The sequence below is a fragment of the Erinaceus europaeus genome, chromosome 2 (assembly GCF_950295315.1).
Source record: "Erinaceus europaeus chromosome 2, mEriEur2.1, whole genome shotgun sequence".
NCBI classification, from domain to species: domain Eukaryota; kingdom Metazoa; phylum Chordata; class Mammalia; order Eulipotyphla; family Erinaceidae; genus Erinaceus; species Erinaceus europaeus.
This window is the reverse complement of record NC_080163.1, coordinates 150,658,524-150,686,041: the sequence shown is the minus strand read 5'-3', so window position 1 is coordinate 150,686,041 and position 27,518 is coordinate 150,658,524. Positions and strand designations below refer to the sequence as shown.

Here is a 27,518-nt window from a genome sequence, read left to right as displayed (position 1 = left end):
CTGGGTCTACAGCAGCTTTATTGTAACAGAGAAACCAGACTGTAATAAGTCTACATGATTAGAGCAGATGGTGGTTATCCTTCGAAGGGTGAAGCCCGAGTCCAGCTGGCAGCACATAAAGATTAAAGCCAAAGCCCAGAGCACTTTCTTTGTTGGTTCTACCTCGTAATGCCTGACTCAGAATGAGAAATGAGTGACTACACAATAGCATTGACTTATGCTGCTCAGTCCAACTGGGCAGAGGTAAAATCCCAACAAGGGAAAATTAAACAATCACTGAAGAAGATGTGGAAACAAAGTGCAGTCACTTCTTCTCGACGATGATCTTTTCATGTAAAGGGTAGTAAATTCTGTTCTTCATTCATCATACAAGTAAATACTGGAACATGAGGTTGGGGCTTTATTAGAAAGTAGAGTAAGATGAAAGACCTAGGCTAAATACAAATCTTTGTGCCTAAGGAAAAGAATAGTGATAAGGGAGAGAGGAGAGGATCATTAAAATGCCCACACGTTTAAAAAAAAAAAAGAAGAGTCTCCTTTCTTTTTGAATTAAATAAGATGGGGAAACAGCTTCTTTTATTACGTTGCTGCAGTGGCAACAGATTCACTGGCTTTTAGAAAACATGATTTCTGTAGTGACATCTGTGGATCAGGCATGTTGTTCAATTACTGGAGCAAAACCATGAGGCTGACTGTTAATGTTATTTTTTATATAGACTCACCAAGGAACCCTTAGCACCATAAGGTACTTTAGTTAAAGCTTCTGAAATATTGCAATGGTGTGGCTGACAGGTTTTTTTTTTTTTTTTTTTTTGGGGGGGGCGGGCTATGGACTTTTTGTACTTGTAAACTCTTTTGGAAAAGCTGAAGGTAAAAGGATGAGGGAAAAGTTTGGTTTAGAGCCACAAAGTTAAAGATACCAGCCACAGTTGCCGCTGCCCTAGTCACTATGCATTCTTTTCCAAGAAACACATTCGATCGCTGAGTTTCAAGCACTGTGGTTGAAAGAAATTATCTGCTCACCACCATCCACCCTCCTTCTTCTCTGTGTGAATCACACAATAGACAGGAAGGTTGTCTCTGTTCCCTCTCACCCGAAAAATTACTTGGTGACCTGGTGAATGGCATGGGCAAGGTAGCCCACATTACCAGAGGTGACCCCAGCCACAGAGATGCGGCCATCCTTTGTCATGTAGACAGAGAACTCCTTGGTCAGTCGCTCTACCTGTGGAGAGAAGAGTACTCAGATACTTCTTTGGCAGGGAAATTTTCCCCAGTATGGCACATTAAACAACTACTAAGGCAAAAACAAAACAAAACAAAACAAAACAGAAACTTTTTTTTTTCACTTAAATCTTATTCCCAGAATTTGCATGTTAGAGTAAAAGAAAGCTAAATAGTTATTGAGGGAGATAGTTTACCTGGTACAGTTACATATGACCACACTTGAGGACCTGCATTTGAGGCACCAACCCATACAGAAGCACTTGTATAGGTAATGAAAAGTGATGTGGCATCTTCTCTCTCTCTCTGCCTTTATCTGCTATTGAAAGGAAGGAGGGTGGGGAGTCTGCAGAGAGTACTGAAAATGTGCAAAAAAACCTAGAAAGAAAAAAGTAGGACTATGGGCCGGGGAGATAGCATAGTGGTTATGCAAAGACTTTCATGCCTGAGGCTCTAAAGATCCCAGATTCAATCTCTAGCACCTCCATAAGTCAGAGATGAGCAGTGCTCTCGGACAAGAGAGGGAGGGAGGGAGGGAGGGAGGGAGGGAAGGAGGGAGAGAGAAAGAGAGAGAGAGAGAGAATAGGATGATGAATTCTGAAGGTAGGAAAAAAAAAACTTAAGCATTAGCATGCTACATATTTCCTTTACCTAGAATGATTCCTGAATTATTGTTTTTAGGGCAAATCTAAACAGGAGGAATATTTGTGGTTTGCAAGGGTTGAACATTCACATGGATATGGAGAAATGGGAATCCACTTACCTGCTCAGGCTTTAGCCCTGTGAAACAGAACATGCCAATTTGGTCAGTGATGTGCTGCCAGTTATGGGAGGAGCCTTCCTTCTTGAGGTTGGAAACCAACTGAGTTCGCATGCCAATGATGCGGTCAGCCATACCTTTCACTTCTTGCAACCTGCAGAAAAGAAAAAAATCCTGAGGTGGCTAGGCGGTGGAGCACCTAGCTAAGCATACATGCTACAATGCACAAGGACCCGGGTTCAAGCCCCTTGTCCCCACCTGCAGGGGCGAAGCTTCACAAGTTGGTGAGGCAGTGTTGCAGGAGTGTCTCTGTCTCACTCTCTATCAATCCCTTCCCTCTTGATTTCTGGCTATCTGTATGCAATCAATAAATAAAGATGATAAAAATTAGTTTTTTTTTTTTTTTTTACCAGAGCACTGCTCAGCTCTTGTTTATGGTGTTGTGGGGGATTGAATCTGTGACCAGAGGCATGGGAGTCTGTTTGTATAACCATTATGCTATCTACCCCTACCCATGATGATAAAAAAAAAAAAAAAAACCCAACCAACCAACCAAATAAACCCTGAGATGCAGTTCTTTTTTTTTTTTCCCTCCAGGGTTATTGCTGGGGCTCAGTGCCTGCACCTTCAATCCCCTGCTCCTGGAGGCCATTTTTTCCCCCTTTAGTTGCCCTTGTTGTGATTATTATTGATGTTGTTCGTTGTTGGAGAGGACAGAGAGAAATGGAGAGAGGGGAAGACAGAGAGGGGGAAAGAAAGACAGACACCTGCAGACCTGCTTCACCACCTGTGAAGCAACTCCCCTGCAGGTGGGGAGCCGAATGTCGAACCCTGGTCCTCGTGCTTTGTGCCATGTGCGCTTAACCCGCTGTGCTATGGCCCAACCCCCAATGTAGTTTAATTCTGACCAAGCACTGATAAGCTGTAGCTCACATTTTTTTACCTCTCAAAATCATTCTGGCTGCGTGCCTTATTTCTCTCTGTATTTTTCTTTTTCAATATTTTATTTATTTATTCATAAAGAAAATAGGCAGAGAAAGAACCAGACATCACTCTGGTACATGTACTACCAGGGACTGAACTCGAAGACCTTGTACTTGACAGTTTTTCTTTCTATCTACTGCACTACCTCCCGAACCACTTTTTTTTCCCCTTCTTCTTTTTGCCAGAGCACTGATCAGCTCTGGCTTAAGGTGGTGGGGAATGAACCTGGATCTTTGGAGCCTCAGGCATGAAAGTCTCTTTGCATAACCATTATGATATCTACTTCCACCCTTAAACCCTATTTCTTTATCCTTGACTGAGTCATATGCTGTCACAGGTGCAGAAAAAGCTATTGGGTTATTGGGGGGTACTCACTGCAGACTACTGTGTACCCCAACACTTCATCTGCACTATTCCAGCCTTTAGGCCCATGATTGTTCAACAGTTTGTTTGGCTTTGTATGTTAACTTTCTTTTCAACCACCAGGTTCCAGTTGCCAGCATGATGCCGACCAGGCTTCCCTGGACAGATGATCTCACCAAAGTGTCCTGAAGCTCCACTACCCCAGAGGCCCACACTAGGGAAAGAGAGAGGCAGGCTGGGAGTATGGATCCACCTGTCAATGCCCATGTTCAGCGGGGAAGCAATTACAGAAGCCAGACCTTCCACCTTCTGTATCCCATAATGACCCTGGGTCCATGCTCCCAGAGGGATAAAGAATAGGAAAGCTATCAGGGGAGGGAGTGGGATACAGAGATCTGGTGGTGAGAATTCTGTGGAGTTGTACTGCTCTTGTCCTATGGTTTTGTTAATGTCCTCTTTTTTTAACAAATAAATAAAAATCATTCCCTTTTGTTGACCTTGTTATTGTCGTTATTGTTGTCATTGATGTTGTTGTTGGATAGGATAGAAATGGAGAGGATGGGGAGGCACAGAGAGGGAGAGAAAGATAGACACCTGTGGACCTGCTTCACCGCTTGTGAAGCAACTTTCCTGAAGGAAGGGAGCTGGGGGCTTGAACCAGGATCCTTAAGCTGGTCCTTGCGCTTTGAGGCACATGCGCTTAACCCGCCGTGCTACTGCCCAACTCCCAGGAAATTCTTTTTAAAAATTACTTAATAATTTGAGAGGAAAAGAGAAACAACCAGAAGATTACTTTTTAATGCTAAGGATAGAACTTGGGACTCTATGTTTGAGAGTCCAATGCTTCCACTGTGCCTCCTCCCAGGCTATTGTGGGTAGCTCTTGGTAGGCTCTCACCAATCAGCTAACTAGTATTGTAGCATTCTCATTTTTGCTCCCTATTCTAATGTGTTCACTTTCCCAGATCATCTATGCTGATACCATGCACTGTGAGAAAAGATGTTACAATCTACCTATTAAAGGTCAGTAGACTTCTTAGTCATGTTTTATTTAACCCAGCTGAACATTTTACATTACAGATTTTATTTTTTGTTATTGTTTGCCAGAGCATTGCTCAGCTCCGGCTTATGGCGGTGTGGGGGATTGAACCTAGGACTATGGAGCCTCAGGCATGAAAGTCTCTTTGCATAACCATTAGGCTATCTATCCCTACCAAGTTGAACATTTTAAAATTGGGCACCTGCACATAAAACCACTGATTCATCCTCTTGTAAATTGAGAAGCTGAAGGGCCAAGGACCGGCGGAAGGATCCTGGTTTGAACCCCTGGCTCCCCACCGGCAGGGGAGTTGCTTCACAAGTGATGAAGCAGGTCTGCAGGTGTCTGTCTATCTTTCTCTCCCCGTCTTCCCCTCTTCTCTCCATTTCTCTGTGTCCTATCTAATAACAACGACATCAATAAAAACAACAATAACTACAATAACAAAACAAGGGCAACAAAAGGGGGAGGGGATGAGAAGCTGGCACCATTGGACCCACAGTGCAATTACTGATTGTAGAGGGAGCCCCTGGCCCCTCTGGGGGTGGCATTCCATTTATTTTTCTGTGGCCCCATCCATTCAGCTCCATTCACTCTGATGCCTAGACTCTAAAGACACTAAGATCATGACTAGATCCAAGGTATCATTAGCTTACTGTGGTCTCTCCATATTGTACTACCCAAAGTGGGGATTTGTGGTCATACATGTGCAATTTTACCACTATGGGTCACTTTTTCCATTTAGAGACACACACACACACACACACACACACACACACACACACACACACACACACACTATAGCACTGATGTTTCCTCTGGTGAGATAGCACCCGTCATGTATTGGGACTTGAACCTGGGCCATATGCATAACAATGCAGGCACCCTGCCTGAAGAGCTGTCCTTTACCCACCCACCCTATTTCCCAAATATAGTATTCTTTAAAAAATTTTTTAAAAAAACTTTATTCATTTTTCCCCTTTTGTTGTCCTTATTGCCATTGTTATTATCATTGTTAGTGCTGTTGTTGTTGTTGGATTGGACAGAGAGAAATGGAGAGAGGAGGGGAAGATAGAGAGGGGGAGAGAAAGACAGACACTTGCAGACATGCTTCACCGCCTGTGAAGTTACACCCTGCAGGTGGGGAGCCAGGGGCTTGAAACTGGGATCCTGATGCCAGTCCTTGTGCTTTGCGTCACGTGCGCTTAACCCGCTGAGCCACCGCCCGGCTCCCCCAAATATAATATATTCTTAAGAGGGAGTTGGGCTGTAGCGCAGCGGGTTAAGCGCAGGTGGCGCAAAGCACAAGGACCGGCATAAGGATCCCGGTTCGAGCCCCTGGCTCCCCACCTGCAGGGGAGTCGCTTCACAGGCGGTGAAGCAGGTCTGCAGGTGTCTATCTTTCTCTCCTCCTCTCTCCATTTCTCTCTGTCCTATCCAACAACAACAACAATAATAACTACAACAATAAAAAAAAACAACAAGGGCAACAAAAGGGAATAAATAAATAAAATAAATATTAAAAAAAATTAAAAAAATATATATTCTTAAGAAAAGTTTCCTATGTAAGGTGCTTCAATTTCAACTTAAATTTGGGAGAAGGCAGGTTTCACTTCATGCAGAGCTGGTGGATGAAAGGAACTATTTCAGGATTATGTATCTCTTATTACAGGGAAAGACCAACTTATTTGTTTGAAAGTGTTGTCAAAAAGACACTCATTCCTTCCCTTTCTGCATATGGAAGCTGTGGTACTATTCCTCAGAGCTTTGAAGGATCCCTGCAAAGTGGCAATGCATCTTTACCATTGTTTGCGCAGATCAGGAGTGGTAAGAATAGTAGCAGCAATCCGGGCACCATTGAGAGGAGGGTTGGAATACATAGGACGGATCAAGATCTTCAACTGTGACTCTACCCTTTTGGCTTCATCAGCATCTTTGCAGATCACTGTGAATGCTCCCACACGCTCACCTGAAAAGACAAAACAGACCTTATCGTCTAGTTTTCCTATTTCAAATGCAAATCATGGGTAGTCAGGCAGTAGTGTAGGAGGTCAGGCGCATGTGGAGCGAAGCGCAAGGACCAGAGAAAGGATCCTGGTTAGAGCCCCCAGCTCCCCACTTGCAGGGGAGTTGCTTTACAAGTGGTGAAGCAGGTCTGCAGGTGTCTATCTTTCTCCCCCCGTCTTCCCCTCCTCTCTCCATTTCTCTCTGTCCTATTCAGCAACAATGGCATCAATAACAACAATAAAACAAGGGCCACAAAAGGGAATACTTAAAAGCGTGCACACACACACACACCCCTACCTCTTTGATACAGTTTTCAACAGTTGCAAGAGTGAATAAGGGTACAACAGAAAGTTTGAGTAGTCAGTAATATTCAGGTTTGTTTTTACCGTATCCATTCTCTTGGGTGTATTGATTGATAAATTTCTTTTTTGTTTAGAGAAGTGGCAATCATTTTTTTTTTGTTAGAGGAATTCAGGATATACAAAGATCACTAAAGTCTACTAAACCAAGGGCCAGGTAGTGGTGGACCCTGTAGAGCACATGTTACCATGTGCAAGTACCTGGCGTCAAACCCCTAGTGCCTACCTGCAGGGGGAATATTTCCTGAGCGGTGAAGCAGTGCTTGCTGCAGCTTGCTCTCTCTCTTTCTCCCAAACCCCGCCCTTCTCAATGTCCACCTGTCTTATTAAGTAAAAAAGAGAGAGAGGCCCAAAGGGAGCAGTGGATTTGTTGTGCAGGTACCAAGCCTCAGTAACAATCCTAGTGACAATAAAAGGAGAAAAAATCGGAGTCGGGCGGTGGCGCAGTGGGTTAAGCGCACATAGTGCAAAGCGCAGGGACCGGCGTAAGGATCCCGGTTGGAGGCCCCAGCTCCCCACCTGCAGGGGAGTCGCTTCACGGGCGGTGAAGCAGGTCTGCAGGTGTCTATCTTTCTCTCCCCTCTCTTTCTGTCTTCCCCTCCTCTCTCCATTTCTCTCTGTTCTATCCAACAACAAAGCAACGTCAACAATGGCAATAATAACCGCAACGAGGCTGCAACAACCAGGGCAACAAAAAGGGGGAAAAATGGCCTCCAGGAGTGGTGGATTCATGGTGCAGGCACCGAGCCCAGCAATAACCCTGGAGGAAAAAAAAAAAAAAGAAAAGAAAAAATCTAAACTTGGTCTTTCTTCTCTGAGTAAGAAGGGATGCACACATACCCCAGACATATAATCATAACCAATTCTGCATTTCTGTGGCATTCTCTCCTAGCTCGTCTTCAAATTCATCAGAGCACACATCACGCTTACCATATAAGCCCATGTTCTTAGCATAGGATTGGCAGAGACAAACATTAATGCCCTGTTCAATGAAGTGGCGCACAGCCCAGGCATCCTTGTTACCATCACCACTGGCAAAGCCCTGGTAGGCCATGTCAAAGAAAGCAAAGAGGTTGTTTTTCTGTGAACAAAACAGAAAAGATGATCAACACTCTAGGCAATCCCTGTGAAGATGGTCCAGGGGGCTACATGTGCTTACTGGGTTTATAACTTATTTATAAGCATTTCATCTCAACTGTGCTCTATGAATGGTTTGTCTGTGTCATCTTGTTTGTCATTTAGGAAATCGAAAGTGGTAAAAATGGGGACATGAAGCAGAAGGAAATAACCTCTTTCCTAGGAACTTTGACTATTGCCTTTCCTGAGAGATACTCCATGAATAACAATTCCAATGAGAACGGCAAGGGCAGGCCTCCGTGACAAAGATGGTTCGTCAAGAAAACCGGGGCCAGGGAGCTGGTGCTGGTCGTTTCTTTCGCTATAGTCACTCTAATGACCAGCCCCTACACCAAGCACTCCATCAAGATCAACTAGGAGACACCCTAAACCTACCCAGTGCTCCTCTGGGATGATGGGAACATGCCTGACGCCCCACCCACTACCAACCCCTCAGTTTAAAGCTCCCATCATTACACACCCCACAGTGGGGCTACATCCTACCTGACTCAGTCCCTCCTGAAGGCAGGTCACCTCCAGATCCTCTCCCCCCGCCCCACCTTCTGCAAGTGCAAATTTTCTGCAAGTTTTCACTGAGGACTCCTGGGGCTGCAGCCTAAACTGGCTGAAGAATCTGTGAGCACCTCTGTGGACCCTGAGCAGCGCCCCCTTACTCTGGACCCCTCCCCAAAGGCAACGACAGGAGTTATAAAAAAGTGGGTAAGACAATGAACACATTACCATACCAGGGCAAATGGAGGCATCATTAGCAGACATCCAAGGTCTGAAGATGCCTATTGTATAGGTTAGCCAATGACAAAGTTGAAAAGAATTCTCCATATCTAGGCTGAGTAGCGAATATTTTCAAACTGCTCATTATCAGTTAGAGAAGTGCTACTTAAGCCAACAGGGAGCTCTCTCTTATAACTTAATACGTGACAATGTCATACAGGCTTAAAGTTCACTAACTCCCACTTGTTAGGATTTTACCAAGTGAAATATCTCAGGCTAGTTATTAAATACAGGACAGTCATTGGTCAGTTCACCCTCCCCACCTCCCCCTTACCTTCACCACTGTTGCTATTTCCTTCCATTGCTCAGGACGAGGGTCCACGCCTGTGGGGTTGTGGGCACAGGCATGCAGGAGAAGAACACTTTGCTGGGGCATTTTCTAAAGAGAAAACAATCAAGAAATAATTCTCTAGCTTTAAAGGGGATAGTTTACCTGAAATGTTAGAGGGTCACTATTTTATTTTTAAAGATTTACTACTGAGAGAGAAAGAAAACCAGAGCTTCCTCCCTAGCAATTTAAACCAGATACTGAGATCCACCCAGGAGATAGAAAATCTTTGCAAGGAGATTTATTCCTCATTCTTTCACCCCCCACTCCCACCCCCTACCTCTGCCATCCTGTAAACTACACTTACCGAAATGTCCTCCATAGCGCCTGTGAAGTCAAAGCCACATGTCTTGGGGTCATAGTACCGGTAACCTTGTAGCTGCATGCCGGCATCCCTGAAGATGGGTGTGTGATTCCCCCAGGATGGTTTAGGGAGAAAGACATCTCGGCTGAACTTAAAAAACCTTTGCTAAAAGGTGGAATAAAAGGGGATGGGAAAATGAAGAAGGAGAAGGAAAAGAAAAAGACATTTTACCAAGAGGACAGTTTTCTCTACTGAAACTTAGTTTCTTTCTATGATAAAAATAAAGGGATAAGGAGTCGGGCGGTAGTGCAGTGGGTTAAGTACAGGTGCTGCAAAGAGCAAGGACTGGCTTAAGGATCCCGGTTCCAGCCCCTGTCTTCCCACCTGCAGGGGGAGTCACTTCAAAGGTTGTGAAGCAGGTCTGCAGGTGTCTATCTTTCTCTCCCCCTCCTCTCTCCATTTCTCTTTGTCCTATTCAACAACAATGACAACTAAAACAAAAATTAAAAAAAAACAAGGGCAACAAAAGGGAAAATAAATATAAAAAAATTTTAAAAAATGGAGATAACTGAACCTTTTTGTAAAGATTAGACACATTAAAAAAACGAAAAACCTAGTAAGAGTATACAATCAACAAAGTATATATATTATTTTTATATATGCCTATAAATGTGTTTTTGTACATTTTCTTTTTTTTTATTTTTTATTTTTTCTGAGGAAGATGGGTCCTGAAATTGGGGCAGCTTGGAACGTTCCTACTCATGACCACAGAATGTGAGCTCAGATCTGCCCCGGCCAGCGGGGTGGTGAACAGGGGCTAGGAACCTCGGGACCTGGAATGACAGGGACAAGAGACGTGAAAGAACGACAGCAAGACAGGATTCTGATCAAGCTGCAAAATTTTATTGTGTTCACAGGCATTATAAGGCTTTGGGGAAGGGGGGAGTGCTGGAGGAGGGGGGGGGAGCAATCATCAAAGTGGAATGTTCCTTGCAACATACAATGGCCGAAACCATGTTTGTTACCACAACTATGTGTTGTGTCACTTGATTTCTGATAAATGGTCTACCTGAGGGGAAATGGTCTGCCCAGGGGAAATGAAAACTTGTCTCGGGGGTCGGGCGGTGGCGCAGTGGGTTAAGTGCATGTGGCGCAAAGTTCAGGATTTTGTACATTTTCATTCTCGCTCTTCCTCTGACTCTATTTATCAGAGAATAAGAGACTGTCCTATTTTGTAGAAAGAGAAAATCTACTTCTTGTCAGCAAACACATGCAGTATAGGAAATCCCATCACCATCAACTTACATAGTTTTTCAGTTTTTCCCTGAAGGAGTTTCTAGACTCACCAGAAAACTGGCTCCGATCCTTAGTGCTCCAGTTCCAGAAATGGTCTGCACGGTGACATACTGAAAGAGAAATAGTCACAATCAGTGAGGTTCAACACTTTCTTTTCTTTTTTTAAGAAAAGCTCTCTTTTTTTTTTTTTTAAAAAATTATCTTTATTTACTTATTGGATAGAGAGAGCCAGAAATCAAGAGGGGAGGGGATGATAGAGAGACACCTGCAGCCCTGCTTCACCACTCACAAAGCTTTCCCCCTGCAGGTGGGGGCAGGTTGCTCAAACCTTGGTCCAGTGCATTGTAACATGCGCACTTAACCAGGTGCGCCACCACCTGGCCCCAGGTTCAACACTTTCTGCAGGTCCACAACCTGACAAAATTGAGCTTGTGCTTACAGAGACAGGTTCTATATAGTTAGTGTATTTCCTTCTTCAGAGTCCAAAGACAATGGCCTATGCATATACTTGGAAACAAGGGAACAGTACTACTGTTTCACTTCCCCAGTTGCTGAGACAGTGATTTTCCGCCAGGTTTCCCAAAGAGCTGTTCAGTTTCCAACACTTCTGCTAATGAAGATATGAATTCTGCATGACCTATTTTTAGCACTAAGCTGTTATATGAGAAGCTTTCAGGGCATAAAAATGACTTCTCCTAGGGAGTTGGGCGGTAGCACAGCAGGTTAAGCGCAGGTGGCGCTAAGCGCAAGAACCAGCATAATGATCCCGGTTCAAGCCCCCAGCTCCCCACCTGCAGGGGAGTCACTTCACAGGTGGTGAAGCAGGTCTGCAGGTGTCTTATCTTTCTCTCCCCTTCCTCTCTCCATTTCTCTCTGTCCTATCCAACAACGACGACATCATCATCAACAACAACAATAATAACTACAACAATGAAACAACAAGGGCAACAAAAGGGAATAAATAAAAATATTTGAAAAATTACTTCTCCTAATCTGAAAAAAGAAATGTTCTCTATATATGGAAAACAAAAACAAAAATAAGACAAAACAAACAAATGAAAACCACTAAGAGCAGTCACTGTGTTAAAATATCATTCTAGAATTAATAAGGAACTGAATGATTTTTTAAACATCACGCTCCTTTGAAAGCAAGTTAACAGACACGTTAGGATAACATCACCACATATATATATATTTTTATTGTCGTTGTTGTTGGATAGGACAAATGAGAGAAATGGAGAGTGGAGGGGAGGACAGAGAGGAGTAGGTAAAGATAGACACATGCTGACCTGCTTCACCACCTGTGAAGCGACACCCCTGTAGGTGGGGAGCCAGGAGCTCGAACTGGGATCATTCTTCCCGTCCCTGAGCTTTGCGCCATGTGTGCTTAACACGCTGAGCTACCACCCGACTCCCAACATCACCATATTTTAATGGTTGTCCTAACACGTGCCTTCCATGAGTTTTCAGAATATGAGGACATCTTTTGAGTAACAAGAAGATGCTTAGGATCAACCTTTCTTCAAATTGGCCACCTTTAGAAGACGAATAAGAAACCAAAATAGGTTTCAGCTGCTAGTATTATTTTTAAGGCACCACAGAAATGAAAGACTTAGAAAAAAACAACCCAAATTTATAATCTAGACTGGTGGGGGCTGGGGAGGGGGTCAGCAGTGGATTAAAAGGCAGGTGGAAACCTACCTAACAAATCATTTACTAAACAAACTTTATTTCTTCAAACTCTAGCATGACAGAAAAGTCTAACTGTACACTGATTTACAAAGGCATAATAATGTAGTAATTTATAAAAACCAAGATGCAGGCTTGGAAGATAGCATAGTGCTTGACCTTTCATACCTGAGGCTCTGAGGTCCAGGTTCAGTCCCTGGCACCATTATAAGACCTAGCTGAGCACTCTTGTGGTAAAACCAAATGAAAACCAGTTGCACTTATTAGAAGGTAGGACAGTCTCATGATTAGGTTACAAGTGGCTAGATGGACACAGACTAAGCAAAATGACAGAGAAAATGCAGAAGTATTCATGAGGGGTCAACAGGAAGTTGACTGTGTCAATCAGTCAACCAATCAATCACATTTTGCACACAACTTACTATCATTACTACATCACCCTTGGGTCAAGGATGTATGCTTTGCTCTGAGCTAATAAATCAACCTGTGGACTTAGACCTTTCTCAGAAAAAAATTGTATTTATTCTGGCTTTGTGGGTATAGGAAGGAAGAAATGTTGGCTTAGTTATGCTATGTGGTGTTTCCCCCCACCTTACCAGCCCTCAAGGAAATATTTAAAATACAAACATATCCACTGAAAAACAAAACAAAACCCCATATCTACCTCAAAAAGAAGTAGGCTACAGTGCATGGGGTAGGCTGTTCCCACCCACACCAGGCTAATTAATTACAAATACTGGCTCTGTGGCTGACAGGCTGGCAGAAGCAAACAGGCTGCTGTGATGTGCACGTGAGATTCTGTCTGTAAAGTCAGAATGTCCGGTGCCCTCTAGCTTCCACCTCTAGCGCCATGTTTCCACCACAAGAGGGCTTCTATAGAGCTGGAGAAGGGGGGCAGCAGATGTGTGCAGGCGAGTCCTGGGGCTTGTCTCCTGCCTTCCTCCTCCATCTATATTAGAAGCTTAGACATAAGGGGTGGAGGCTAATGACTGACTTGGCCATTTCTGAAATAACTTTATTAGTGAAATTACTACATCGCCCAGATTACTATTATGTTTCTTAATTGGTATTATACAAAATTTTAAATCTGTCCTAATTTACTATTAAAAGAAGCAACATTAGCAAATGTGGTTACCTAAAAACAATCATCTCACTTGAAGTGGTCTAACTTTTCTTATTTAAAGTTACTTAAATTATTCCAAATTTGCTTACAGTGATAATTTAAAAACCAAGACATTAGGATGACATCATTATACTTTAAAGGTTGTCCTAAGAACTTATCTTCTATGAGTTTTCAAATTTGAAAATTCCCATCTTTTGGTTAATAGGAAGATGTCTGAGGTTAATCTGTTTCTTCAAATTGGTCAACTTTTTGAAGTGTATGATACCAGAGTCTCTCCTCTACTTACCCGGCCACTTTTCAACACTTCGTTGTTCTCCCCCAGGGCTAGTTCTGCAGATGCCTTGCAAAACTCAGCCAGACCCCCAATGGGCAGGTATTCTTTGTCCAGGGTTTTTGCAGCAATCTGGGCCTCTGCCTAGACAAGAGAAAAAAACATCCATTTGGTTTGCTCTCCTTACTTAGAATTACTATGGTTAATATTTCATGTTCTATAAGCTAAATTTTGTAAAGTATTATTTTAATTTGGAGTTACTGTCCAAGAAAGAAGGGTAAGTCAGATACTTCATGTTTTATATTGTAGAACAGAAACATGTTGTATCATATTTTATTATTTTGTGGGTGTGTATGCAATGTCTCTTGGTTACCCTTTAAATAGCTTATATAGGGGAGGGAGAGGAGGCAGTCAGTGAGATAGCTCTCCTGGGGGTGGTGGTGCTCATTTTGTAATGGGCGTGGTACAGGTCTGAATGCCAAGTATGCCGCATGGGGAGTGCTATGCAGCAGAGAAAGCTTTTATGCTTTGGTATCTCTCTGACTCACTTTCTCTATCTTAAAGTCAGCTTATGGTGGTGATTCCCCAGTGACAAGAAAAGAAATGGCTAGACTCAAAGAATACACAAAGTTCAAAAGTGATGCTTAAAAATAGATGTTAAGGGGAGTCGGGCTGTAGCGCAGCGGGTTAAGCGCAGGTGGCGCAAAGCACAAGGACCGGCATAAGGATCCCGGTTCGAACCCCGGCTCCCCACCTGCAGGGGAGTAGCTTCACAGGCGGTGAAGCAGGTCTGCAGGTGTCTATCTTTCTCTCCTCCTCTCTGTCTTCCCCTCCTCTCTCCATTTCTCTCTGTCCTATCCAACAATGATAACAACAATAATAACTACAACAATAACAAAAACAACAAGGGCAACAAAAGGGAATAAATAAATAAATAATAAATATTTTTTAAAAAATAGATGTTAAGGGGCAGGGGAGATAGCAATAATGGTCATGCAAAGAGACTCTTGTGCCTGAAGCTTCAAAGTTCCAGGTTCAACCCCCCTCCCCCAAACCTGAGTTGAGCAGTGCTCTGGTAAAAAAAAAAAAAAAAGATACAAGATCTTGAAGTGGGAGGTTGGTTATATACAACTATATATGTCAAAATTTACCCATTGTATACTTTAAGTATATATAGTTTCTGTATGTCAATTATATCTTAATAATACAATAAAAATATATAAGATGATAAAATCAAACTAAAATACAAGAGAACTATTTCAAGGCATGTGACAGTCTAGTAACTTTAAAGTGTTAATTGAAGTAGCTATTGATCTTCAGGCTTCAAAGTCTGTCCCTTCCTAGCTGTATGACCCCGGGCAAATTATTAACCTTCTTGATTCTCAACTTCCTCACATGTTGACTACAGGAACACTTCATGTAATTAGGGTGAAGAGGTACTGAGGTAATGTACAAAAGTCTGTGGTGATGTTCCAGCTTGCAACAGCAAACACACACTAAACATTTTACACTAACTTACTAAAGGCTAGAAAAACAGCTCACTGCCTAGGGCGTGAGTCTGGCTATGTGAGCAGTCCAGGTTTAAACCCTTGTACCACATGAGATGCTACTGCACTGGGGTAAGCTCCAATGCTGTGCTATCTCTGAAAAACCAGCCCAGACTGCTAAAATTCCATACTTGAGTTTTTAGCTCCATAAAACAAAACAAACTTGATTTCCAGAAACTAAAAATAATCCCTAAATGACCAGAAACCTGGAAATAGTCAATTCTTGATCGAATTGTTTTGTTATAACAATTTCTTGAATCCTTTCTTCTACTCAAAGAATTATAGAGATGACACCCAATATTCCCATATACTCAGAAATCTCTTCAGTGGTTCATTCATCTCCTGGTCTATTACTGTACTGACTTTTGAGACCCTGAGCTAGTCTATCACCAAGAGACAGTATTTAAATTCTTGGTCTTTTTGTGAGCTTCTGGGTTAAAGATGACACTATGCTTATTTTATAGATAATCACAGATGTTTAATTTTGAAAAAAGCCACTTCATTCCAATCTCTCAGTTTCATTCAAAGCTATAGAGACTAACACCCAAAAAACCCAAGTGATCCAAGCAGGCAGAGCCTCCTGGGGAAGGAAACCAAGGCATCATAACTATATGACTGGTGCCTGTAGGCTCCTTACCATAGGAATGTTTCCAGAAACTTGTACCAAGGATATAGCCCTGAGATGTGTAGTGTATATTGAGACTATCTGAACTGCATTACTGAAAACACTAAGACCTCTGTATAAACTTTTGAAGGTGGGTGGGTGTGGTGTGGGATATGTATAAAGAAACTCTTGTTTTGAGGTTGCCACAACTAAATTCCCCTGTTAATTTTAAATGAACAACCAACCTGGAGCGGCCTGTTTCTCCCCGCCCTCTGTGATGGGGGCTGGTTTCAGATTATAGTTGTGAAGATCCTGACAAGTAACCCAAAAGCACTAGAATTAGCGTCTAGGTCTCTTGACTCCGAGTCCAGTACTTTTTTTTTTTTTTTTTTGCTTCCAGGGTTATTGCTGGGGCTTGATGCCTGTACTATGAATCCACTGCTCCTGGAAGCTATTTTTCCCTTTTTTGCCCTTATTCTTTATCATTGTTGTTGTTATTATTATTGTTGTTGCTGCCATTGTTGTTGGACAGGACAGAGAAATCAAGAGAGGAGGAGAAGACAGAGAGGGGGAGAGAAAGATAGACACCTGCAGACCTGCTTCACCGTCTGTGAATCAACCCTTCTGCAGGTGGGGAGCTGGGGGCTCGAACTGGGATCCTTATGCTGGTCCTTGCGCTGTATGTGCTTAGCCACTGTGTTACCTCCTACCCCCCACCCCAATCCAGTAATTTTTCACTCACCTTCCGAACACTAGGGAGCACATAAGGCTTTCCATTGTCATCCCGGTAGGCACCAACTCCCAGATTCATTTTTTTGCTGTTAGTATCTCTCTTAAAGGCTTCTGTGACTCCCAGGATGGGATCGGGGGGTCCCATCTCCACATGTGTCCACCAGGAGCTAAAATGGAAAACATATGAATCATAATTATAGCAGGCAGATTTCACATACCCCCCCCCCCCAGCACTGCTTAGCCTTGGCTTATGGTGATGCTGGGGCTGAACCTGGGACCCCAGAGTCTCAGGCATGAAAGTTCTTTTACATAACCATTATGCTATTTCTTCCACCAAATAAAATAAGTCTAAAAAAAAAAAAAAAAGGCATTAGGGCAGATAAAGAGACTCTCATGCCTAAGGTTCCAAAATCCCAAATTCAATCCTCCGCTGAGCAGTGCTTTGGTAAAAGTGTCCTACATAGTGTTATATTCAAACTTTTTGATCAATAATTATGCAACAACTGTTACATTTTATTTTAGAAAAAAAAAAACAAACCAAACTTTAATTCTCTTAGTGTGTAAGCAGAGCACCACTGTGTCATATGCAATGCTAGGGACTGAACCCAGGCCTTTGTGCATACAAGGCATGTGCTCTACCTCTACTGAGTTAATCCCCAAACTTTTTTTTTTGTTGTTGTTGTTCTACATGGGAAAAAAGATTGTGTGCAATGTCCTAGAGTGACTGTTCTCTAATACTATGGTCTTTGTTACACTGAAAGAGCATTTAAGGTCAAGATATAAAAGTGAATTTCAAGTCTGAAAAGAAACTATAAAATATGTTAACATTTTAACAAAGATTGCTCAATCTCTTCCCTAGCTTAGTGGTTAACAATTTCACCTACAGTAGCAAAGTTTTATTTTGACCTATGTGTAGCCTGTTTAGATAGTAGAGACTTTATGTTTTAGCAGAATACAGCTGCTCATCTGGACACTTTTTATGTCCTTGGCTATTTAGGAACGAACAAAACAGTGGCCCAGGTTGCACAGTGGTCACAGCACCAGATTTGCAAGTATGATTTTGATTATCAGAATCATATATGCCAGAGTGCTGTTCTGGTGCTCTTTCTATTTTAAACTATTGTTATATTTTATATTTCTATTTTGGATGGAGACAGAGACAAATTTAAAGAGAAGGGAGAGATAGGGAGACACATCCACATACCCCTGCAGTTCTGTTTCACCACTCGTGAAGCTTCCTCTCTGCAGGTGAGGACCAGGGCTTGAACCTGGGTCCTTGTACACTGTAACGTGTCCCTAACTCTAATAAATAACATTAGTAGATACATGTTAGTCAGGTTCTTTACAGCCATATGTTTAATTTTAAGGTCATGCATTTTTCTTTTTAAAAGATATTTATTTATTTATTTATTTATTCCCTTTTGTTACTTTTGTTGTTTTGTTTTATTGTTAAGTTATTACTGTCATTACTGTTGGATAGGACAGAGAAATCAGAGAGGAGGGGAAAACAGAGAGGGAGAGAGAAAGATAAGACACTTGCAGACCTGCTTCACCACCCCTGAAGTGATCCCTCCTGCAGGTGGGGAGCAGGGGGATCTAATCAGGATCCTTACCCTGGTCCTGGCGCTTTGCGCCATGTGTGCTTAACCTGCTGCGCTACCGCCCAGGCCCTATATATATCACTAAGAATCTACTAAGAGTAAGGTACGAAAGAGAGAGGCAGGCTGGGAGTATGGATCGACCTGTCAACACCCATGTTCAGCGGGGAAGCAATTACAGAAGCCAGACCTTCCAGCTTCTGCATCCCAAAATGACTTGGGGTCAATACTCCCAGAGGGATAAAGAATAGGAAAGCAATCAGCAGAGGGGATGGGAAACGGAGTTCTGGTGGTGGGAATTGTGTGGAGTTGTACCCCTCTTATCCTATGGCTTTGTCAGTGTTTCCTTTTTATATATATAAAAAAAGAATAGGGAAGCTTCCAATAAAGGTGATTGGACACAGAAAAAAAAAAAAAGAGTAAGGTACATAGAGTAAGACACTACCAGATTAGCTCAGTAGGATGACCACTAGGGATTTTTTTAAAAAAAAATTTATTTATTTATTCTGTTTTGCTGCCCTTGTTTTTTATTGTTGTAGTTATTATTATTGTTATTGATGTCATCATTGTTGGACAGGACAGAGAGAAATGGAGAGAGGAGGGGAAGACAGAGAGGGCGAGAGAAAGAGAGACACCTGCAGAACTGCTTCACAGCTTGTGAAGCGACTCCCCTGCAGGTGGGGAGCCGGGGGCTCAAACTGGGATCCTTAGGCTGGTCCTTGCGCTTTGTGCCACGTGTGCTTAACCTGCTGCGCTATTGCTCGACTCCCAACCACTAGGGATTTTAAACAGTGCAGGGTAGGGGGTGAACTACATCAAGGGGTCGATAAAGACAGTCTCAGGGCACAGAACAGGATTTATGGGGGTCTTGAGGAGAGGGCCTGATAGTCTGGAAAGAAGAGTAAAGGTTTGGGAAAACTTCCATAAGATGGTAACCTATGAGCTAAGAGAAAATGATCCCATACAAAAGAAAAAAAAAAAAGTTATACTAAGAAGCATAAGAACAAAGAACGTGGTAAGAAAGAGTTTGGGGTGGCCCGGGAGGTAGCACAGTGAATAAAGCATTAGATTCTCAAGCATGAGGTCCGGAGTTTGATCCCTGGCAGCACATGTACCAGAGTGATGTCTGGTTCTTTTCCTCTCTCCTCCTATCTTTCTCATTAATAAATAATAATAATTAACAAAAATCTTAAATAAAGAGTTTGGGGTTTTGCAGTAGGAAGTTCTTAGAAGTAGGTAGAGAAAGCAAGGTTTCAAATCCCTTAAGTGAAATAGTTCAGGGTTTCCTAGTAATCATCTACCCAGTCTCACGGGTACAGTGACAGTTCTCTGTGCTCACTATGCTGCCAAGTTCAGTGAATGATTTCATTAGAATTTCTTTCCCAACAATGGCTCTCTTGTTGAACTTGCAGCCAGTCAGCATTCATGCACCTCATTCCTCCTTAAGGGGAGACTGGATGATGGAGGCAAGTGCTAACTTAAACCAGAGCATAACTTTTATTTTGCTACTATGTCAAAAGTTGCCTCAGTTTTAACAGTTATAAGTGGTTTGTACCATTCATTCCATTTTCTGATTTCCCCCTTTTAAAAAAATATTATCTTTATTTATTGAATAAAGACAGCCAGAAATTGAGAGGGAAGGGGGGAGGAAGAGAGAGAGAGACACCTACAGCACTGCTTTATCACTAACAAAGCTTTCCCCCTACAGGTGAGGGCTGGGGGCTTCAACTCGGGTTCTTGCACACTGTTAACACAGTGCAACCAGGTGCACCACCACCCAGGCCCCATTTTTTAATTTCTCATACTTTCACTCCATTTAAATGCTCACCATGGGAAACGATGATACTGGGAAAACTGCATGGATTCAAGTAACACTTATCAGCTATGTGAGCACAGGCAGGCCAACAAACTTCTAAGTTTCAATTTTCCTGAACTGTAAAATGGGGGGCATCATAGTATCTATTTCACAAAGTTGGAGGAGGAAAGGAGTCATTAGACATAAAATATTCAGAACAGTCTGGCACTGAACAGTGCTTGATATTAGCTGCTATCATTGTTACTAAATTACTACTACAACACTTTTACTTGGAACCACTGTTGTGGCAACACGCACAACATTCAAGGAGCATATGGTCACAAGACTCTGATCAAATACAGTTGTTTCTTTTCTTTTCTATTATCACTACTTAGCTAGGTCTGGAGAAACTTTACACTATTTCCTACCTCAGTTCATATCCAGAAAACATGGAGGCACCTGCCTATTTACTTCATTGTCATTAACCGATGAGTGAAAGCAATAGTTTGAATGTCAAGGATAGACTGCAGAAAAATGAACAATTTTCACTTTTAAAAAGAAGGCTGTCTGCAGACTCTTCAGTCAGAGGAGACAGAGGCCAGCAGGTATCATTGTTGTAAACAGTGAAATGCACTACAAATCCACTGCTCCTGGTGGATATTTTTCCTCTTTGTTGCCCTGTTGTTTATCGTTGTTGTTGTTATTGCTGTCATTGTCATCAGATAGTACACAGGAATTGAGAAGGGAGGAGAATACAGAGGGGGAGAGAAAGACACCTGCAGACCTGCTTCACGGCCTGTGAAGCGACTCCCCTGCAGGTGGGGAGCCGGGGGGCTCGAACAGGAAACCTTAAACCTGTCCTTGCGCTTTGCGCCGCATGCGCTTAACCCACTGCACTACTGCCCCCGCCCCCGTTTTAAAATTACTGAGAGGAAGAGGAAAGAGAAAGAACCAGTGCACCATTATGGCATGTGTGATACTGGGGACTGAACTCAAGACCCCACGCTTTGAGACTTCAACATTTTAACCACTGTACCAGCCTTCAGTTCACATAAAGATTTATTTTTATGAGAGAGATGTAGATTCCCCCGACCCCCCCAGCACTGCTGTCATATGCGATACTGGGAGAATTCAGGGTTTCTTCACACATGGAAACTCAACATTCCACCTGCAAAGCTATCCTCCAGGCCACCATATGTTAAATTCTTTCCTTTAAAAAAAATTTTTTTTTGGTTATCTTTATTTATTAGAGTTAGAAATCTAGAGGGAAGGGGGAGATTGAGAAGGAGAGAGACACCTGCTTTACCACTCCTGAAGCCTTTCCCCTACAGGTTGGGAACAGGGGCTTGAACCTGGGTTCTTGTGCACTGTAACGTGAGCTCAACCAGGTGTGCCACCACCTGGCCCCTATGTTAAGTTCTTTCCAAAGCTTATGTAGTTCAGAAATTCTTCAGAAATAATAGTCTGGAGGTTGGGTTTATAGTACAGTAGTAGAGTGCATGTTTCAAGTTTGAGGTCCTGGATTTCCAGGACCCAGAAAACAAGCCAATTATCTTCTGTTAGAGATTGGACCAACAGTGGTATGTATCTTTTGTTTTTACCAGAGCTCTGCTTTGGTTTATGGTGGTGTGAGGGATTGAACCTCAGACCTTAGAGCTTCAGGCATTAGAATCTGTTTGAACAACCATTATCTCCCCCACCCCTATATCCCCCACCCCTCAGTGGCATATATCTTAAGGAGAAATCTAAGAGCAGTTTGAAAATATTGAACAGGAATTAAATCAATCTATTAATATGATTAACAAGTATTATTAACTAGCACTTTACCAGTAAACATATTCAGGTCCCTGGTGCCTTTCACTACCCCATTCCTTGAAAGGATAAAGACTACATCCATGGGGGTTGGGCGGAGCGCAGTGGGTTAAGTGCACGTGGCACAAAGCTCAAGGACCGGCGTAAGGATCTCAGTTCGAGCCCCCGGCTCTTCACCTGCAGGGGCGTCGCTTCACAGGCGGTGAAGCAGATCTGCAGGTGTCTGTCTATCTTTCTCTCCCCCTCTGTCTTCCCCTCCTGTCTCCATTTCTCTCTGTCCTATCCAACAACGAACGACATCAACAACAATACCCACAACAAGGGCAACAAAAAAAAAGGGGGGGGGGAATTGTACCCATGTGTCAACAACTGTCCTGTAAACCATTATTTCTCCAATAAAATTATTTAAAAAAAAAAAAAAGACTACATCCACAATGTAAGAACTCTGATGTTTGTTAAGGTATATAATACTACATGAAAGCAACAGTGTTATTTCTATGTACAAAAGTGATGTTGACAACCTGTGACCTACAAAGAGGTTTTTTTTTCCCCCTACAAAGAGATTCCTATCTATGCACTTTGGACATAGGCTCCAAGCCTCAGTCATTGAGCAACACTGACTAACTAGTCAAAAAAGGGCACAAAGTATTCTCATAATTCAAATACTTTGCAATTTTTCTCGAGTTCACCTAGTGCTTCACAATTAGAATTTTTTCCTTGATTACTGCTCCAGGCTGATTTTTCTAGAGATGGAGAAGCAGAGAGAGAATCCATACCACTTACATTTCCTTCAGTTCGGTGTGTGTGTGTGTGTGTGTGTGTGTTGGTGATGGTGAGGGGACTGGGCTTAAACCTGGACATTGCACATGGCAATGTAGCACCCTATCCAAATTAAGTTATTTTGCTAGCCCTTTCTTTTTCACAGAAAGCTTGTGAAGACACCACTTGTGGAAAGCAGGTGGGGACCAGGGGCTTGAACCCAGGTCCTTGCACACTGTAGTGTGAGCGCTTAACCAGGTGCCACCACCTGGCCCCTAAAAATGCTTTTTCTTACATTCTTACTTTAAAACAAGACAGGTTAGCTTGTTTGTGAACACAGAGCTACAAAGAATGCCAAAGATGTGGTCTGGGAGATGACGCAGTAGATAAAGCATTAGACTCCGAAGCATGAGGTCTTGAGTTCAATCTCCAGCAGCACACGTACCAGAGTGATGTCTGGTTCTTTCTCTCTCTCCTCCTATCTTTCTCATGAATAAATAAGTAAATAAAAAATTAAATAGTACAGCTTTGAACCTTGGTCACTAAGACTCTACTGTACACTGCCGTTCTAAAGCATCTTGTGCTACTCCTTTGGTTATTTCACTAAAAATCCATCAGATTTAATCAATCTTAAATAACTAAGGACGTATCATTACATTTCACAACAGTAACAGATATTACCTTACCCTAACTTTAATATTTTATTGACGAAACAGTATATACATTAAAAGATTCATTTATGCATGAGATTAAGAATTTCAAATGAAATGAGGGAGAAAGAGAAGCTGAGACAAAAAAAAAAAAGAGCACTAGTGGGAGCCAGGAGGTAACGCAGTGGGCTAAGCGTACATGGCGCGAAGCACAGGGACCGTATAAAGATCCCGGTTCCAGTCCCCAGTTCCCCACCTGCAGGGGAGTCGCTTCACAGGCGGTGAAGCAGGTCTGCAGGTGTCTGTCTTTCTCTCCCACTCTCTCCATTTCTCTCTATCCTATCTAACAACAACGACATCAATAACATCAACGACAACAATAAAAAAGGGCAACAAAAGGGGAAAATAAATAAACTTAAAAAGGAGCATCAGTTTTTTTTTCTTTTTTTTTTTTTATTTTATTTAATAAAGGATTAATTAACAAAACCATAGGGTAGGAGGGGTACAACTCCACACAATTCCCACCACCCAATCCCCATAACCCACCCCCTCCCATGATAGCTTTCCCATTCTCTAGCCCTCTGGGAGCATGGACCCAGGGTCATTGTGGGTTGCAGAAGGTAGAAGGTCTGGCTTCTGTAATTGCTTCCCCGCTGAACATGGGCGTTGACTTGTCGGTCCATAGGAGCATCAGTTTGGGACACATGGCACCAGTAAAGCCAGGCATGCAAGCTTGATGTTCTGCTAGCTGAGCTATTTCCCTTTCACTAGCACACATTTTCCTTCACTCTACTGTAATGATATCTGGTTGCTTTCCTTCCTTCTTCTTCCCTTTTTTTTTTTTTTTTTTAACCAGAGCACTGCTTAGCTCTCTGGTTTATGGTGGTGTAGGGGATTGAACCTAAGACTTAAGAGCCTCAGGTACAAGAGTCTCTTTGCATGACCATTATGCTACCTTCCCTGCCCTATATCTGATTTCATGAAAGTATGCTGAGGGATACTTGCAGCACTGTTTCAGCACTTGAGAAGTTTCTCCCTGCTGGTGGGGACCAGGGCTTGAACTTGGGCCCTCGTATTTGGTAATGTGCATGCTTCATCAGGTGTGCTACTGCCTGGCCCATGTCAACATGTTTTTGTATCAATGACCAACAAGAATAAACTTCACTAATTTCTGTTTTTAAATGCAGCTAAACAAAACAGCTGGGTTAGGGGCTGGGTGGTGGCACACCTGGTTGAATGCACATGTTATATATAACGTGCAAGGACCTGGGGTCCAGTCGCTTGGTCTTTCCTTGCAGGGGGAAAGCTTTGCAAGTGGTGAAGCGGTGGTGCAGGTCTCTCTCTTTCTCCCTCTCTTCCCTCTCGATTTCTGGCTGTCTCTATCCAATAAGTAAATAAAGATAATGATAATAATAAAAAAGCTGGTCTCATGTTGTTTTGCCCGGGCTAGGTTGTTTTTGCCAGGCTGGCTTCACGGGCGGGTAACAGACGACCAGGGACTCATGGTTGAGCTATAGGCAGTATCTCTTTATTCATGCAGGACGCAGCACAATCTAAGACGAGCTAAGCTAAACTCAAGTACCCTAAAACTCACAATGCTGTCTTTATATATACTTGCCAAGTAGGGTGGAAACAGGATGTGACATAGAGAGGGCGGAGAGAAAAGTGACTGGTGAAAATCAGAGTGTGACAAGGAGGGGGCAGAGCAGGCGAGAATCCTATCACTGAACCACCAATGCCCTGGAGTGCTTTATGTAAATGTAAAAGTGATTTATGTAAATAGACCAAAGCTTTGAATGGGATTAAATCTACCCCTATATAGGCATATGGTTAAGCAGAAGCCAGGGGGAGCTGGCATACTATCCAACAGTCTCAGAGAATTCTATTGCTATAATCTAAGAACGAAAATAAAATATTTCATAGAATAATCTTGCAGTTCTTCAGGATACCAATCCAAGCTTTTATTGTATTAGAATGAACTATTAAAATAAAAGAGGAAATGTCAATGGATAGAATATATTAATAAATTTTTTTTACTTTTGTTACTTAGCTTTCATTAAAGATTACTTGTATAGTAGCAGGAATGATAGTTTTTTCTTTTTAATATTTATTTAATTTCCCTTTTGTTGTCCTTGTTTTTCATTGTTGTCAACATCATTGTTGTTAGATAGGACAGAGAAAAATGGAGAGAGGGGAAGACAGATAGGGGGAGTGAAAGACACCTGTAGACCTGTTTCACCACTTGTGAAGTGACTCCCCTGCAGGTGGGGAGCCAGGGACTCAAACTAGGATCCTTACTCCGGTCCTTGGTCCTTGTGCTTCGCACCACGTGGGCTTAACCTCTGCCCTACCATGACTCCCAGGAATGATAGTTCTTACTTCTTTGAGTCTGAATAGTTAACGTTCATAGTGAGATATGGCAACTGGCCCTTCACTATCGTTAACACTTTAACAGTACTTTCTCAAAAGGCTGTACTCTGATTTTTTTGTGTTTATTTTGCACAACTGTAGTTCCCTGAATATTTAAATTTAATCTGATGCAATATTAAAATGTTTATATTTGTCATATCAACTAGAAAAAGACAAACAAGGTCTGAAATAATACTCAATCTAGGCCGGTTTAGAGAGCACACACATACACACACACACCTTGACATTGGGCCAAGAAGGAACCATATCAGGGAGAAGAGAAAGTGCACTGACCGCCAGTGTGGGCCTTTGGAAAGGACATACTGTTCTGTTTGCTGGCTTCAAGACAGCGTGTACCCATTTAATCCAAAGGCCACACCACAGAAGAGAGACCAAGACTTCCCTCCTAGTAGTTAAGCTCTGTTTAGGGTTGTTTGGACAATGGCCCAAAGCTGCTTCCCTCAGTCTCCACCAGGAGGGAACTGCTAACTCGTTTCCTGTTCAGTCCTTTGCTTTTTTTCTTTCTTTCTTTTCTTTTCTTTTCTTTTCTCCGTAACATTCCCCGCGCCGTTGGAAATTACATGCTTGCTATTTTTTAAGTGGCACCTATCCCTCCCTCAAGCTCGTTCGCTGTCGTATTTGGTCCAGCTCCTTGGCTGAGAAAACCCGGGTTACGAAATAGTCACTAAATGCAAGAGCTGGACCAGCTGGGAGATGCAGAAAGACGATTTCCCTACAACTGAACTTCGAAAAGACTTGAAAAGAAAAGAAAAAAGGTGCGGTTACACCTCAACCCTTTTCTATTCAGAGGCCAAAACAGCGGTGGGCGGGGTGTCGCCGGTGACTCAGACCGTAACTTCGGAGCAAGGATGCTGCGCGCCAAGGTCACAGGATGAAAAGGAGGAAAAGCCGAGCCCGAGAGCCAGAGCCCCGGCGACCCGCCTCCCGCGCGCCTGGCCCCGGGGCGGGGGGGGGGGGGCTCCAAAGGCAGCCGGCGGCCGCCCACCGCCCCCACCCGGGACGCGCGACAGGTGTGCCCGTCGCCCCCCACCGCTGGTCAAGGGCATGCCCCCCCCCGCCGCGCGGCAGCCAATCGGTGTGAGGCAGCCCTGGCACGGCAGCCAATCCGCGCGAGGCTGCCGGCGCCACTGACCGCGTGTTCTCCTCTCGCGCCCCCCCCCCGCCCCTACCCTAGAATGGGAATCCGGGTGCCCTGGAGGACCACACTTCCTAACCTTCGCGAAGGCGCTGGCTCGCTCTCCAGCGGTACCGGAGGACAGGGGAGGAGAGGGATATAGGAGCCGGGGAAGAGGTCATTGTGCAGCGCGTTGTTCAATCCTTCCCCCTCCCTCCCTCCCAAGTCCCTCATTCAGTAAAGTCCAGGGGTTGTTAGGGAAAGCGTGTATGAGTGCGTGTGTGCACACGCACCTACTCAATGTGTGTGTTGTGTGTGTATGGGGGGCATGCGGATGTCGTGGGGAGCCGGACACTCTGCAGGGCAGGGCCCTAGTCCCGGCTCCGTCTCCATCGCCTCTGCTTACCTGGCTCTGGCAGACGCCACGGCGGCGAGGCCTGGGTGGAAGGCGGCGGCGACCCCCGACAGGACGCGACCCGAGTGCAGCAGGGCCATGGTGGGCGGCGAGAGGGTAGTGGGAGGCTGCAGGACGGAGCGGACGGCCAGATGGTGCACACCGAGCCGCGGCGCCTGCTGAAGGTAAGGACAGTGGCTTTCCCGGGCCAGGCTAGAGCGGCGCACGCACGCCCGCTCGAGCCGCGTCACAGCGAACCCTGGCGGCCGGAGCCCAGCGGCGCGTCCTCCAGGGAAGGTGAGTCGCTCCCCGCACCGAGACTGCAGGACCGGGACACGTGGTTCCGGAAGGCGGTGACGACACAGGGTATCGCGACTCTCATTGGTTGAGGCCAAAGAGGCCAAAGGGCTCTGATACCAGTTTGAAAGA

General features: G+C 43.7%; 1 protein-coding gene across 1 annotated transcript; it reads right to left on the bottom strand.

The window, feature by feature from the left end:
• GOT2 (glutamic-oxaloacetic transaminase 2) lies at nt 1-27,363 on the bottom strand. The gene is made up of 10 exons (XM_060185445.1): nt 27,102-27,363; nt 16,548-16,704; nt 13,670-13,798; nt 10,622-10,681; nt 9,279-9,440; nt 8,918-9,022; nt 7,666-7,816; nt 6,173-6,338; nt 1,988-2,138; nt 1-1,225 (listed from the first exon to the last, which is right to left on the bottom strand). The coding sequence occupies exons 1-10, from the start codon at nt 27,188-27,190 to the stop codon at nt 1,103-1,105; spliced, it is 1,293 nt and encodes a 430-aa protein (XP_060041428.1). The 5' UTR covers nt 27,191-27,363; the 3' UTR covers nt 1-1,102.
• Between the last annotated feature and the right edge of the window lie 155 nt (nt 27,364-27,518).

What these genes read in the sequence shown, in the direction of transcription:
- GOT2 (XM_060185445.1), bottom strand. Translation starts at nt 27,190, where the DNA reads ATGGCCCTGCTGCACTCGGGTCGCGTCCTGTCGGGGGTCGCCGCCGCC. An exon ending in AAGTGTTGAAAAGTGGCCGG is followed by an intron (nt 10,682 to 13,669) that starts GTAAGTAGAGGA and finishes TTTCTCTTTCAG; the next exon opens with TATGTCACCGTGCAGACCAT. An exon ending in GGATCGGAGCCAGTTTTCTG is followed by an intron (nt 9,441 to 10,621) that starts GTGAGTCTAGAA and finishes TCCACCTTTTAG; the next exon opens with CAAAGGTTTTTTAAGTTCAG.